General features: G+C 38.1%; 1 protein-coding gene and 1 non-coding gene across 4 annotated transcripts in view; one reads left to right on the forward strand and one right to left on the reverse strand.

The window, feature by feature from the left end:
* LOC107219228 overlaps positions 1-16,576 on the reverse strand; it is a 32,883-nt gene that overhangs the window by 1,496 nt on the left and 14,811 nt on the right. For all 3 annotated transcript variants that reach the window (XM_046732620.1, XM_046732689.1, XM_046732551.1), the window contains 2 exons: positions 318-400; positions 59-188 (listed from right to left, as the gene is read on the reverse strand). In XM_046732620.1, the coding sequence (XP_046588576.1) occupies positions 59-188; positions 318-400 (213 nt within the window). The remainder of the gene's footprint in view (positions 1-58; positions 189-317; positions 401-16,576) is intronic.
* Positions 652-769, forward strand: Trnal-caa. The gene is made up of 2 exons: positions 652-689; positions 725-769. It is a non-coding gene; the product is annotated as a tRNA-Leu (tRNA).

Below are 16,576 nucleotides of genomic sequence, written 5' to 3' on the forward strand. Positions count from 1 at the left end.
CGACTGTAAACAATACAAATAACCGATGCATAAATTATTCGAGAGCCGCTAAACTTACGGAAAGTATTTGATCTCTCTTTAAATGGAAATGAGTTGCTATGACATCTTCAAATCCAGGTGTTGGCTTGCGCATTTGATCAATCATACCGAACTGTATGTTGTTTGTTATTAATACTTCTTTGGAAATCCTAAAAATTTATGAGTAGAGGAATGAAAAATAATTCCAGTATTTTCAGTTCTGGCGTTAAATACTCGAACCGGCCGTTGGGAAGTAAATTGAACGTGTACATTATATCAACAAAATATTGCTTTCTTACCCCGATTCCTTGCCGCTTCTATATTTCAAATATTCACCAGATAATCGAAGAGGGAGATATTTGGTTTGGATGAACGTTAGCACCTGAAATTAAACAAAAATTTTATTACCATTAAAATATCGAATAACCAGTGATCATTTTTTTAGATTTCCCGAAATTTATTTTATCTGGAATAAATATCGAAGTTTTTTTATAGATTCATTTTTAATATTTAGAAATTAAAAGATTCGTAGATTTTCCCACACATTCACGATAATATCAAATTAATCTTAAAAGCTGAATCAGCTTCAGAGTCGATCGTACAAATACAATCTTTCAATCCTTAGTTTCACATGTCAGGATGGCCGAGCGGTCTAAGGCGCCAGACTCAAGGTTCAACCTTCTCAGCAATGCTGAGTGTTCGAGGCTTCTGGTCCTCTCTGAGGGCGTGGGTTCGAATCCCACTTCTGACAGCTACTTTTTTTTTTTTTTTTTGTTTTCTTAAACTGATAATTATGCATCAATAAATTCTTTAATGCAATTCAAAATAACTTGACAGAAGAAAGAAAAATGGACTCTGAATAATAACCTTCTACACTGAGAAAGATTTCGTTTGTTACGGTAACTACAAAAATTGAGTAAAACAGGTATCGTTGAAAAAATTGAATATTGTTGGAATTATGAAAAACGAGGTACGCGTAACCATTTTGCGTCTAGGAATAACGACGTTAATAATTGTTGTACTTTCTGGCAATAACTTTGTTCATCGTTTGGAGTTCAACTTGCGGTACATACTTCTACACGTTTTTATACAAATTAATTCCAATGTTCTACAACTTTTTACATATACTCAAATTTTTACACAGATATCCATTGACCTGGGCGGCATGGAAGTGCCCTACTTTCGTACGAATTTAATCAGCACGTGTTTATCTGTCGACGTACTTTTGACCTTCAGGCAAAGAATAGTCCAATATGCGTCAATCAGCATCACGATGAAACTATTCCATTTGTTTTTTGTGTTAATTTTAGCAGTGCAGTGACAAAAAATCAATGCAATCACAAACATTACACGTCTGTGCAGCATGTATAAATGCATCAAATGGATCGACCTTATTTTTTTCCATATTCCTGAAGAGTATAGAGCATGGAACGTTGAAGTTAAGATTATTGCGATCATCGATGGAATTCCTAAGTACGTTATTAGACTAATGAACAGTCAGCGGACATTTTCTTTGATTAATTATCATCACAGCCCTAGCAGGTGGGTAAAATAATCAAACATGTATTAGTAGTGAACATAACATTGAAAGCCGACAATCGATTAACAGAGACAAGTTTTACTCTTGCGCGAAAACAGGCCTTCTTACTGTCTGCTGGTAAACCATCAAACCCATCATGGGGTCCGCCAAAAATGCATGGGAAATCCAAGGTAAGTCGGATCACTGCAATTGGGTGTAAAATATGCTATTGATACTAAACGTGCCGTTGATTAAACGTATTTATTGTGACGAAAAGCGTGAGCGTAAATTTCCTGTTTATAACCGAATGACGTTCTTTTAATTTCAAGATTTAAAAACCGCCGAACCGCGGGAAGATTTCTATTCCGCACTGACTCCCGTGACGTATTTTGGTCAAGTTACTGGAATTTTTCCACTAACCATAAAAGGAACCTTTGATAAAAGACACTATTCAAGGAGTTACGTGGTGCTGATATACGGAATGGCAGTTTTTGTTACGATAACGGGAAATCAACTGCTGTGGACTACTGACATCACAAAAATGCATGGAGTTAATCACTTTCCCATACAAACTAAACCATGAATTTACTCAATAGTATCCTGCACTAAACTAAAATCACCCCATACACGTTCAAATCTGATTTCTTTCTACGTTCTGCTTCCAGACTGTCAAACTACACGGCTATACAAATGGGTTTGAACATCATGTTGATATTGGAGACATCGATGATGTTCGCAATATTGACATCTATCATGCTCAATACAGAAAAGGTATTTCCGATGACGCGTGCAACTTGCAATAGAAACTCGTTTACTATTCTGTGTACACAAGCCGTGAACAATGATTATAGTTACTAAATGCGCAACGTTTTCAGTTCGCAAATGTACTTGACACTGTCAAACACCAAGGCACGATATTCCGGAAGCTCGGAATTCGACTGGACTACGCAGCAGAAACGAAGCGGAGTTACATCAGATTGGGAATATTTGCATCAATCGTTTTTGCGCTTCATTGTTATGAATTTTTCTATAATTCAGCTGTCTTAAACTGGCAGTGAGTACGGTACTTGACACGTAGATCGAATGCAAAAGAATATTTTCACTGCGGTTGAGTTTTGTGAAACAACATTTACTTTTTCAGCTACAAATTTTACTGCCTGACACGGACGATCCCCGGTATTTGGAAACACGCTAACGCATATCTGTTTTCAGAGATAATTTATCTTCTAAGCGAAAGATTCAGGTCTCTCAACGAAAATTTGATGAAAATGATCGAGGAGATCAAAGATTCACGATCCGAGGTGATTATTCATATCGATCGGTTTTGTTTACAGCGAAATAAAAGAACTTGAGTTACGTCTCTGCGTTATTTTCAGACAATGTCTTGCGGTAGTTGCATAACATCGGTGAAAGTTCGTTCAATGGCTACGTTGCATGGGATTTTGAGCGACGCGGCTCTGAAAATTAACCAGATATTTGGATTAAACATAGTTAGTCTTCTTCGTTACTTTTTGCATTTAAATGTACAGTCGATCGATCGCAAAAGAATCCTATCAACGATTTTTCTTGCAGGTTGTAACAGTCGTTCATGTTTTGATAAATCAGACAATTTCCTTGTACTATATTATTCGAAAAACAAGAGATTCGAACTACGAATATATCGAAGTCGTCTCATCCGTCATCGCGGGAATTGCTAACTGCATGGACGTTTTTCTCGCTGTTCTGATTTGCAGCATCGCAGAAAATCGGGTGAGATTTGGTTGCATTTATCGACAATAGCCGGAATTTAGTATGACTTTTTGTCTCACAGGCTAGTCTCACGGGGAAGCTGATTCATAACTTGAAGTTTGACGAGATGGATACGAAGTTGCATAACGCGGTTGGTAACAGGTTTTGAATGAAACATGTATTCAAATCAAAATTACTCTCATCAATGTTTTGTCGAATAATAGGAAAAGAATTATTTGAAAAAAAAAATGAATATTCATATATTTCCAGATTCAATCGTTTTCATTGCAGCTGCATCATCAGAAGATTCAGTTTTCCGCTCTCGGTTTATTCCCATTGAATCCAACTTCCATTCAGTCAGTGAGTATAAGTAGCTATGAATGACAGCGGAATGGATAATTTTTCGACTTAGACATTTGATCGCGGTTATTGATTTTTAGATCGTTGGAACCCTGACAACATATCTCATAATTCTCGTACAATTCGATGTGGCAGTGCCGTATGGCACAGAAATGTCGAACGGAACGACCAAATCACTCACATGAAGTTGGTACCAACGGTTAATTTTTTAAATGTGTTAATAAAATGTGAGATTACATCCATTGCATGACTTGTTTAGTGCCAATTCCGATAAAAGTTAACAGACGAGCTCAATACGCAATTTAGTAAAAACACTTGAGCATAATCGATATCGTTCAATCTTTCAAATTGACCTTTCTTACTATAGCAGAAAAAAAGAAACATTCAATTCCACGCATTGACCATCACCACGTGTTGGTTCCTATGAAAACAAACATTGTTGACCAGTACTTATGGTGTCATTGTGATCATTAATAAAATTCTCATGTAAACTATCAGACCGATGAATGTCCGGTAGACATATAAGAATGGCTGATGCTTATCGGACTTATGGAAAGCAGGTGTGCGAAATAACGCAATGTGTAAAAGCAACATCAATATCCAATAGTTACGCATCGGTATGAAGGGGTCTCACTTCCCAACCGGGTTACCTGGTTTCAAACCGAGTGCAAAGTGGCGAAACACCATCAAACCAATCATGGTTGTGGTCAAAAACGAATGGGGTGATCATGGCGAGTCTGACGTCATTGGTTGCGAGATATTTCGGTAGCACTTCTTCCTTTAACGTTGATTTATGACGATATCATTGCTCCTTCAATTTCCAGATGCGAGAACATCAGACTCAAATTTTTACTCTGTACTGAATCCCGCTGCTTATGTCGGCCTGGCAACTGGAACATTTCCACTGACGTTAAAAGGACCCTTGGGAGGTAGAAAATACACAACACGTTACTCGGCGATGATCTACGGTGGGGTTGTATTCTCTTTGGTAATCGATGGTTTGTTGTTACGGACGAAGGAGACTCACAAAAGGAATGAAAAGTACGAAATCGGGCATCTTCTCATTAACGAAGATGCGACGTGATTTGTAATCCCCAATAAGTCACTTCGATGTCTCGCTTACAGATTCAGGGATTACACAATTATACTGATAAGTATACACTTCGAATTGACATTCGAGATACTCCTTGCGTCTGCCATATTTGCATCTGTCATGATTACCAGAGAAAAGGTAACTTCAGGAGTACTTAGATCATGCAATAAACGTTAGAAATTGTGCACATTACAAATTGAGCCTATTCTTAAGTTTTCAGATGTAATAGATACTGTAAGACAGCAGGAAACTATACCGCGGAATATTGGAAGTCGACTAGATTACAGAGCCGAGTCTAACCAAAGTAATATTCGCCTTGGAATATTTTTATTCACGATTTTCACTCTTTATCTCTATGACTTTTACTGTCAGTTTGATTTTAACTTGGGGTACGTATTATTTTACACACATTATATACAATATCCGTAAGTCTAGTGGAGTTATGCCTTGTACTGTGAGAACTGATATTTTAATTTTGAAGCTCACCATTAAACTGGTTCGCATGGATAAGCCCGAACATTATACAAAACGCGTACACGTTTCTATTCGTCGAAGTGATTCTTATTTTAAGGAAAAGATTCAGGATTCTGAACGATCATTTGAAAAAAATCACCCAAGAGATAAACAATTACCCTGCATCGGTGGTAAAAATTATTCCCCAGATTTTATAAAACTGCAATTCGGCCGATTAATATTCTCAATGATCTACTTATTTCTGCTGATCGATAATAAAAAAAAAAAACATCAATACTCGAAAATTAATTTCATTCGATCGATGCGTACTTTATAATTTTCCTGGCTAACCTGAGGTAGATAGCAGAACATACACCGTAAAATACAACCATAAATAATAATGAACTTGGAATTTTGATATTTAATATTGTTAGTGTGACTACAATTAATGAATTTTACAAGTTAATAGAATTATTGTTGAAACGGAACTTAAGAATCGATCAAAATAATTTGTTGATAAATGTGTTTTAATTATTTCAATGACGCATAATGATAGTTGGCACGACTCGAAACAATGCAATTTCTATAGCATTTGAATAATTAACAACAAATCAAAACTATTCATCTCGACAAATTTGATCTTTTCCAATTCGATTCTGCTAGGGAATATATGTAAAGAGTGAAAGAGTGAAAATTGAGATTTCAACCGAGCGACAAGAGTGTTTAAAGCGCTAAATTGTTTTCATACACTCTGTAAATTGACTTATCGACGAAAAACATCAAATACCGCGCGTCGGGCGACCAGTTTTTTCATTTGAGTACACGGACATTGACAATCACACGGATTTCTAATAAACTGTAGCCGCTTTATCAAAAATCTCTCCAACTTTTGTGTGCTAAAATTTCAGGAAGTTGAATATTTCATCGGTTTGATCTTTTCGCTTAGTCTGTAATTCGTTGATGCTCCCTTTAGAAAAGCACAGTAAACCTACAAAGTCAGTTCGAAAATATTTACGACGGGTGTTTGATAGACGGTAAGTTGCAAAAAAGGCGTAGCTAAGAGTAACTGAAAAAATAAATATTAGATATTTTGAAAGTGATGCATGTAATATAAAATAACGACGTGATCTGAATTATTCTGACGCTGATGTTTAACCTGATGACATATCAGCGTTATTGATATGTAAAAGCGAAACGGGGAAATGGAATAATAGAAGCATTTTGAAGTTTCACTCACGCGACAAAAAAAATTCGAATTATTCTTGTCTTTGACCCTTACCGAATGACCGTTTAAACTTTAATATTGTGGCTTTTCAGCTGGCTCACAGCATATCCTGCCAAGGATTACAAAAGTAGAAGGTGGAGAAGTTTGAGATACGTTGCAGAATATACACTGGCAGAGAATTATCGAAACGAGCATGAAACGTGTGCAAGATAATGTTTGGAGTGTCAAAGGTGAGTATGACCTTGAAAGTATCAGAAAAGAAACATACTCGCCATGATTTTGTTTCGTGGGCAAAGAAAGCGAAGGGTGTTCAGTTACGCCAAACTGATTGATGCGAGCATCGTGGCACATTTTTTGTGTCATTTCCAATTATTAGTCCAAAATATAGTTTCTGATGACCGAATACGATCCGAATAGATAATGTTATCAAATCTCCAACGGGTATGCTGTCTTCCTGGGTGTACTTGATTGTTTCTCATATTTCAAGGTTCGAAAAAATCCAATTTCGACTTTTATTCCGTACTAAAACCCGCGATGTACTTTGGCTACGTTACTGGGACATTTGTATTGACATTGAAAGGGCGGATTGGAGCAAGAAAGTACTCGACGAGTTACGTTGCGATCATCTATGGAGTAGTTATTTTCTCCCTGATCATGGTAGGAAAGATCAGCCTAATACAAGACCGCAATGCAACGCAAAAGTACATTTCATTATTTGTTACTACTCAGAATACCTAATTCAGATCATTACATATACCAAATGATACGTTGGTTCATAGTATTGATTACGAAATTTTGTCTCCAGCTTGAAAGTCAACAAAGTTGTAACTACAAGTCAAGATATGGTGATCGTATTCAGCCTTTTCTCGGGGGTTGCAATATTTTCGTCTCTTGTACTTGGCAAAGAGAAGGTATTTCCAGTGGCGCTTGTAACGTAGATGATATAATTCGTTGTATTCCGTCGTGATGCTTGGTGGACGATTTTTTCAGTTAGCAACTGTCCTCAACGACATCAGGAATAACGATAAATTATTGGGCCACATTGGAATTCGACTGGACTACGCGAAAGAATTCAAGCGGAGCTACGTTCGCCTGGGAATATATGTATCACTCATTTTAATAATTTCAATGCTTCAGGATTATTCTAACAAAGAGTTATCCTTCAGGTGATTACTTCAAATATACGAATGCAACGAGAATACTTGAATGAGAATGTGGCTGGCTGCTGGTACAAATGAGAAAATCAAGTTTGTTATATTTTTTTGCAGATTTCTAAGGTCCTCGTTGATTTCTAAATTATCTATGATTTGGACAAGGGCTTGCACATATTTATTCATAGACGTGATTCATCTACTGAAGGAAAGATTTAGGCTTCTCAACGAACATTTTATAAAAGTGACCCAGAGAACACAGGAATCTGGATTTGAGGTAGAAGACATCAGGTCATTAAACAAAAGAGTCATATTTAGATAATGAATGTTACCTCGAAATTTAAACATTTTGCATCGAAGTTGTGAATTGTTTTTTTTATTGATTTTATTCGACAGAGCATTAAAACAAATTTTCCGCATAATTTTCAGACAGTTTTCAGCAGCTGTAGAATTTCGGCGAAAGTCCGTTCGATTGCTTTGGCGCATAGGAATTTGTGCAGATCGGCAATGGAACTTAATCGGATATTCAGTGTCACGATAGTAAATCTTTAACACCTACGTTATTTTTATAATTTATACATCACAAAATTCGTTTGTCCGCGAATAATAGTCATATTTTTGTACAGGTTGTTGCGCTTCTTTATCACTGCATACGCTTGCTAGTTTCCTTCTACTTTATATATGGAACAATCACCAATCCGGCTCTCCAGCAGGTTGAATTAGCTCTACACCCAATTTCTAACGCATTGACGAACTTGTTTCCGATTATCCTTTTAGTAGCGGTTTGCACCTTGGCAAAGAATCAGGTGAAATATGTGTTGGTGTGAAAAAAACGTTCTAAACGAATCGCATCGTCATTTAAGTCGAATGGAGTCACAATACTTTGCGACTTTTCGTTTTCAGGCTTCTTCGACAGGAAACCTGATTCATGAGTTCAAGTTCAGCGAGCTCGACTCAGTGTTGAATGATGCGGTACGGAATACGATTTTTATGCGCGTATCAATCTTTGTCTGCAACTTAACTTTCTGTACGGAGTTTAAACGACGAAAACTGTTGACCTGGTTATTCGGCCGATAGTTGGTTCGACCGGTTAATTCAGTTGCTTTGCTTATCGTCAGGCAGTGAACTGAACCCTGGGAATAATCGACGAGTTTATTCCTTTGTTACATAACGTACTATTACTTTCCTGTCACAATCATTGTTTCGAAGATGTTTTTCATTCGGTTTTCTTTCTTTCGGGGTTGACAGTGACTAGTGAATTATGCAAATTATGTAATTCAGTAGCTATACGCATAGTAGAGAACAATGTGATAGTGGTTATGATTTGCGATGAATAATCAACGAGCATAATAGCCTGATGGTGACAATATTATGCTTTCACTTCCAGATTCAATTATTCTCGTTGCAGCTGCATCACGATAAAATCGAGTTCTCTGGACTCGGATTATTTCCATTGGATCCAACTCTCGTTCAATCAGTAAGTAATGATTATTAATCATTCAAAGCAACCTAACGTGTCGTTATGTTATATTATACGTCGCGTTCGACGGTGAAAAACTTCCGTGAAAGAGAGACAGAATTTCCCAACCACTTTTGATCCATTGTTTAAATTGCAGATAGCTGGAACTGTGACCACGTATCTAATCATTTTGGTACAATTCGATACTGCAACGGAGAATGTCAAAACGTCATGCGAAGAAGCGGCAAACGAGTGACTCACATTAAGAGCAGTTTCGATTAATTGCGTTTTAGTGAAAGAGTTTTGGTAACGCAACGAGACGTACACGGTAGATTCGTTTGACCTTATTCTCCAATGACTCACCTTATTCACGAGGTTTATCATCTTCTACAGTCTCAATGATACGCTGCAATATTGTACCAAGGTTCATTACGATCAATAAATAGCGACTGAAAATTACAAAATTTGGTTTCATCAAAGAGTCTAGCTGAATAAGCATATCAAACATGCCCCCCAAGATTTTCGGCGAGAATTGGAGGCAAAAAATGAGTCATCCAAAGAAACACACTTCCATCAAATTCGATCCCTCCCACCTTCCTATTCAACGAGGGTTGAAAGATGGAGCATGTTTTCGTTTATCATTTTTATTTTCGATCATGTTAAAACTATCGTATTGAAAAAAATTAAAAACGTGGAGCTGGGCAGAATACTTGAAAAAAAATTTTCAAAATTCTGTGTTGTATATCAAGTGTTTGAGCAGCCACCCGAAGTGAAATGACTCTCGCCTTTTGGAGTCGGAACAAACAATATGAAAAATCACGGCGCGAATCCAAGAGATCGAGGGGAAAACCTTGGTCGATTTGGTGCGGAATGCCTCACGTCTAGTGCAAAATCAAACAGTTTTAACGGGCGGAGACATCGAAGTCAAACCAAAATGGCGAAGGATCCGGCAGGCGGAAAGACGAAAGTACGACCCGCGATGCTCGATGCCAATATCTTATGTGCAGATCCGATTCGCTGACTTTATCGATTATACCGTTTAGCGTTTCTCAAACTGAAATATACCAGGACGAGTAAGGGATTTGCGGGTTCATGTACGGATAAATATTCGAATAGTTTGCAACTAAAAGCTATTCGTTTCGATGAATTTCGCCATTTTTAGTTTGATTCTGTAAGTAAATATCTATAGAGTAGGGAACAAATATTGGGATTTTAATCGTGCAAGGAAGGAATATAAAGCGACACAATTTTTTCATACACTACAAAGTACAACGACCTATCAATGGAAGTAATCAGACAACGCGCGCTGGGCGTGTAATTTTTTCACGTGAGTACAACAATCAAATGTTTTGTCATTGCAGACATTTTATCAGTAATCTCGTGAGCTTTTCTGTAGTACAATTCCAGGAATTTCAATATTTCATCGGCTTCCTTCTTTTGGTCCGTATTCAATTCGTTGCGGGAAAGTGTTTGAACAGTTTCAATCACATCAGTGAGTCTGAGCTCATTATCAAACTTATTGGTGTCGTGAATGCAGCCTTTGGAAAGGCACAAGATCCGCCAAAAAACTAGAGTTCAATATTGCGTGATAATATAAGCTTTCAAGTTTTGACTACGTGACAGGACGCAGGAAATTCAAGTTATTCTGACATCCTACAACGCCACTGAGGAACCGTACGATCTTGAATTCCGGGTTTTCGTTTGCCTCGAAGATAATCCAATGTATACATAGCACGGCACGATTGGCCATTTCGAATAAGCTACAATCGTCCGGTTTCGGAATATTTTGCCAGGGATTACAAAAGTATAAGGTGGAGAAGTTTGAGATACGTTGCAGAATATACACTGGCAGAGAATTATCGAAACGAGCATGAAACGTGTGCAAGATAATGTTTGGAGTGTCAAAGGTGAGTATGACCTTCAAAGGTATCAGAAAAGAAAAATACTCGCCATGATTTCGTTTCGTGGACAAAGAAAGCGAAGGGTGTTCAATTACGCCAATCTGATTGATGCGAGCATCGTGGCACATTTTTTGTGTCATTTCCAATTATTAGTCCAAAATATAGTTTCTGATGACCGAATACGATCCGAATAGATAATGTTATCAAATCTCCAACGGGTATGCTGTCTTCCTGGGTGTACTTGATTGTTTTTCATATTTCAAGGTTCGAAAAAATCCAATTTCGACTTTTATTCCGTACTAAAACCCGCGATGTACTTTGGCTACGTTACTGGGACATTTGTATTGACATTGAAAGGACGCATTGGAGCAAGAAAGTACTCGACGAGTTACGTTGCAATCATCTATGGAGCAGTTCTTTTCTCCGTGATCATAGGAGGAACGATCAGCAGCATACTACAAGACGACAATCGATCACTTCAACTGTACATTTCATCATTTGTAACCATTCAAAATACCTAATTCAGACTATGACATCTATCAAATGAGATGTTGGCCCTCAGTGTTGATTGCGATATTTTGTCTCCAGCTCGAAACTTAACACTGTCATAACAACGTGTCAAGCTATCTTCAACGCATTGAGACTCGGCTCGACAGTTGCAATATTTTCGTCTCTTGTACTTGGCAAAGAGAAGGTATGTCCAGTGGCGCCTGTAAGGCAGATGATATAACTCGTTGTATTGCATCGTGATGCTTGGTGGACGATTTTTTCAGTTAGCAACTGTCCTCGACGACATCAGGAATAACGATAAAATATTGGGCCAAATTGGAATTCGAATAGACTACGCAAAAGAATCCAAGTGGAGCTACGTTCGCATGGGAATATATGCATCTTCCGTTTTTATGAGTTTTTTCGTCCATTTTTGTTTATCACCAGAAATTTCTTACGAGTACGTACTTCAAATAGACGAATAAAACGAGAATTCTTGAATAAGACCGTGGCTGGTAGCTGATACAAATAAGAGTTTAATACACCTTTTTGCAGATTATTCATACTATGGTTGATATACCCATGTTTGGAAAGTTATACGTCAGCTTGCAAATACATATTTATAGACGTAATTTATCTACTGAAGGAAAGATTCAGACTCCTCAACGAGCAAGTGATAAAATTGACCCAGAAGGCAAAGGGGTCTCATCCTGAGGTAGTAGATCTAAATTTATTCACCGAAAGACCCACATTTAATGGCAATGACGATGAATGATGTCTCAAGTTCAACCATTTTTCATCATCGGACCAAATGAATGATGAATTTTTTTTTCAATCAACAAGCCGTTATACTATTACAAATTTTCTGCATATTTTTCAGACAGTAATCACCAGTTACGGAATTTCGGCGAAAGTCCGTTCGATATCTGTGGCGCACAGGAATTTGTGCAAATCGGCAATGGAACTTAATCGTATATTCAATCTCCCGATAGTAAATATTCGATACTTACTGCTTTACGATGTACAAAATTCGTTTATCCGCGAATGATATTCACATTTCGATGCAGGTTGGAACAGTTCTTTATCAGTTTACAACCGTGCTACTTTCCTGCTACGTTGGTTATGTAGAAGTCTATTATACGCCTGGCGGATATCTCAAATCATTTCTATGGATAAATTACGGAACGAGGAACGGCATTCAAATTATTCTTTTGGTTACGGTTTGCACCTTGGCAAAGAATCAGGTGAAATTTGCGTTATTGTCGCACAAATTATCCGATAAATTAGCAAGCCCATTCAAGTCTGCTATAGTCAGAAGTCAAACGCAGTCACGAGATTTCTCAACTGTTCGTTTTTAGGCTGCTTCGACAGGACAGCTGATTCACGAATTGAAAGTCAGCGAGTTCGACTCGGTGTTGAATGACACGGTACGCAAGACGATTTTTATGCGCACGTAACTCTTTGCCGTAAACGCAACGAGAAACAGATTCATATTCTGTATCGGAATTGAAAATGTCATGGAGATGACAGAAATTTCGTTTCGTTATCACCACAAATCACTGCTCAGACATTGAATTTTTTTTTTCAATCTTTGTTAACTCCTCATTACTGATACATGACTGCTATTGCTACATTTCGACATAGTGATTAAGATTTGAAAGAATGTTTATGATGACAATAATTATGCTTTCACTTCCAGATTCAATTATTCTCGTTGCAGCTGCATCACGATAAAATCGAGTTCTCTGGACTCGGATTATTTCCATTGGATGCAACTCTCATTCAATCAGTAAGTAATGATTATTAATCACTCAAAACCACCAAACGTGTCGTTATGTTATATTATACGTCGCGTTCAACGGTGAAAAACTTCCATGAAAGAAAGAAAGAATTTCCCAACCACTTCTGATCCATTGTTTGAATTGCAGATAGTTGGAACTGTGACCACATATCTAATCATTCTGGTACAATTCGATACTGCAACGAGGAACGTCAAAACGCCATGCGAAGAAGCGGCAAACGAGTGACTCGCATTAAGAGCAGTTTCGATTAATTGCGTTTTCGTGAGAGAATCTTGGTAACGCATCTAAACGTACACGGTCGATTAGTTTGATTTTACTCTCCAATGACTCATCTTATTCATAAGGTTGTCAAGGTTATTGTTAGTGACAGACCTCATAGCCGGGTACTACAAGTACCCAAATTTCCTTTTGCTCTTGCTATGGGTCTCACAGTCACCCTTCTCGAAAGACTCGAAACAATAATAGTGGGTTCGGGGTCGATTTAACGATTAATAATACGGCCAGCAGATACGAAATTGTACTTCGGGGTTTATTGGACAGGCTTTACATTCATTCAATCAGTAATTATTCAACGCTTTTGTCAACTTGGGTAACTTTCTAAGGGTTATCCGTTCAACACGGGTCTCGTCGCGAGCAGAACCGGAGTAAGCCCCAGGATGACGTGTAGAGGTACCATCTCACCCGAAATCATCGGTCAGTACCTCTACTATTTTAACCAAGGGTTGCAAGCCGCACCGCTTTCCCGACACGGAAACCACCAGCTTAGCTACCCTGGCAAGACCAGCCCACGCGGCTACACCAATTTTGTGTGATTTGTTATTTATTCTCAAGTGTTCCTGATCCGCGGACTGTAATAACCACGTTGGTTTCCCAACGTGTCAACCACCCCGGGTCCAAACCTCGATCATGAGGCCCCGGGAAGGCCAGCGCGAGAATCCTCAACCGGTTCTACCCAGTTCTGCTCTCGCATCTATTTACTCGATCACAAGTACAACAGAAACACGATCCAACGTCATTTGATAATCAAATCGATCATTGCGAGCCTCGATTCGTCGAGTTGATAACCCCATGTTCACACATGGCAGTTCACTTTATCACTCTCGCACACATAACGAGCTACTTTCAACAAGGCTCACGTGTTGTCTCTTCCGAGTATCGACCAATACTGATCCGGTTTTGGATCCTTCTCCAAATTCTCGTCTCGGTTGCTCTCGCGAGGATTTTGAGAACTTTGGACCATATTGTCTTGTTGATCACTCACTGTAGTGTGCGTGAATTAGCGTACTTGGATCCATTTACACACACATCGTAGTATTATAATACGTTCTGTCCCTTCACTAATCTCTAGCTGATATATAGCGGTCGTTCACCTCCTCGCCCTACCATACCTCTCTGTTATTACATACGGTTTCGAGTAATGCTCGTCCGAGTTGTAGTGATATTAAGTACACTTCCTAATTTTTTACAATTTCAGTTTGCAGATGTATGCAAAGATGCAAAGATCGAGAAAGGGATACTTCAGTTGGGGAATAATCAACTCGATCGACATTGCTCTCGTCGTAATTGTTTGCGATATGGTTCAGAATTACGCAAGACGTGTATATTTTCAAGAATTCAACCGTCTACTCTGAGAAGTACCTAACGAATTCATTCGATCCTTTGAAACTCTCTGTCCGCAGGCTAGTCTGTAGATGGTTTTACGTTACCGTACAAAAATTTTTTTCAAGCGCAACAGTGGCCGGAATAATTTCAATACATATGTCATTCGTCATAAATAATTTCCTCGACACACTTGTTTCAACACTTTTGAGTAACAAATAAATAATGTGTAATCAATATTTTCTGTCGTTTTTTACAACATACTGACCTTTAACAATTCAATTTTGCTAGGGAATATATGTGAAAAGTGAAAGAGTGAAAATTGAGATTTCAACCGAGCGACAAGAGTATATAAAGCGTTTAATTGTTTTAATACGCTGTGTAAATTGACTTATCAATGACAGTCATCAAACAACGCGCGCCGGGCGTGCAGTTTTTTCACATACATTTGTACAACAATCACACGGATTAAAATGAACAGTAGTCACTTTATCAAAAATCTTTTCAATTTATCTGTACTACAATTTCAGGGAGTTGAATATTTCAGGGGTTTGCCCTTTTCGCTCAGTCTGTAATTCGTTGATTTTCTCTTCGGGAAGGCACGCGGAACCTATACAGCTGGTTCGAAAACAGTTACGATGGGTGTTTGGTAGATAGTTATTTATGAAGAAATCGAGTGACAACTACAGACGAGTACCATGTCAAGAAACTAAAAAAACATTTTTTAGATATTAATAAAATATTTGGAAGTGTGCTGCCACGTAGCTTTTGGAAGCGACGCATTGAACATAACGTCACGACGAGAGCTGAATTTTTTTGGCGCTGATGTTTAACGTGACGATATATCAGCGTTATTGATACGTAAAAGTGCCAAAAAATATTCTAATTATCCTCGTACTTGACCCTTACAGAAATGCTATTCAAACTCTAATATTGTGATTTTTCTGGCTCACAAAGACTTGTGAATAAAGTACATCGCAATCGGACATTTTTTTAGAGTCCCATTTTCTCGGATCCACGATATTGTACGGAAAATGAAAACGGATGATTGACAAGTTGAAGTTATACTTCGGCAAATAGGCTACTGAAAAATGATTCAACCGAACATGGCGCCTGTCGGAAACGTATGGCGGCGTGTGGAAAGTAAGTGAAAACCTTAAGAAATTGTGAGAAAATACACTAGGCATTTGATGTTTTCTCTTGCACAGAGAAAGCAACGGCAGCTCACTTGTATAGAACTAATTCATATCGACCTCATAGAAAATTTTTGAGTTTCGTTTACGTCAATTACTGATTGAAATATATTATCTAACGAGTGAATATCATTTGTATAATTGTTCGTACCAATTATATTACAAGCATGCGATTTTTTGGGGTATACTTGATAAATGTGTCTCTCATTTTAAGGCTCGAAGAAAGCTGATTCAGACTTTTATTCCGTACTAAGTGCCGCTGCGTGCTTTGGTTACGTCGCTGGAACGTTTCCACTAACCTTGAAGGGACCCGTTGGAAGAAGAAGGTACTCAACGAGTTACGTCTCGATCGTCTACGGAACGGTTATCGTCTCTCTGATAGCATGGGCTCTGTTTCTACAGACGAGGGAAACCAGTCAATTCTCCAAAAGGTACACGTGTAATTGTTTTGCACAACTTAGAATAAAAATCCATGCCACTTGCGTAAGCGAAATGACATCCCGCTCACAATTATTCACCACGATGATATGTTTCTAGCACGGAAAACTCCAGGGTTTCACTCATAGGTACGAAATCTGTGTTCATA

This window comes from Neodiprion lecontei, chromosome 1 (genome assembly GCF_021901455.1).
Source record: "Neodiprion lecontei isolate iyNeoLeco1 chromosome 1, iyNeoLeco1.1, whole genome shotgun sequence".
In the NCBI taxonomy this organism is placed as follows: Eukaryota; Metazoa; Arthropoda; class Insecta; order Hymenoptera; family Diprionidae; genus Neodiprion; species Neodiprion lecontei.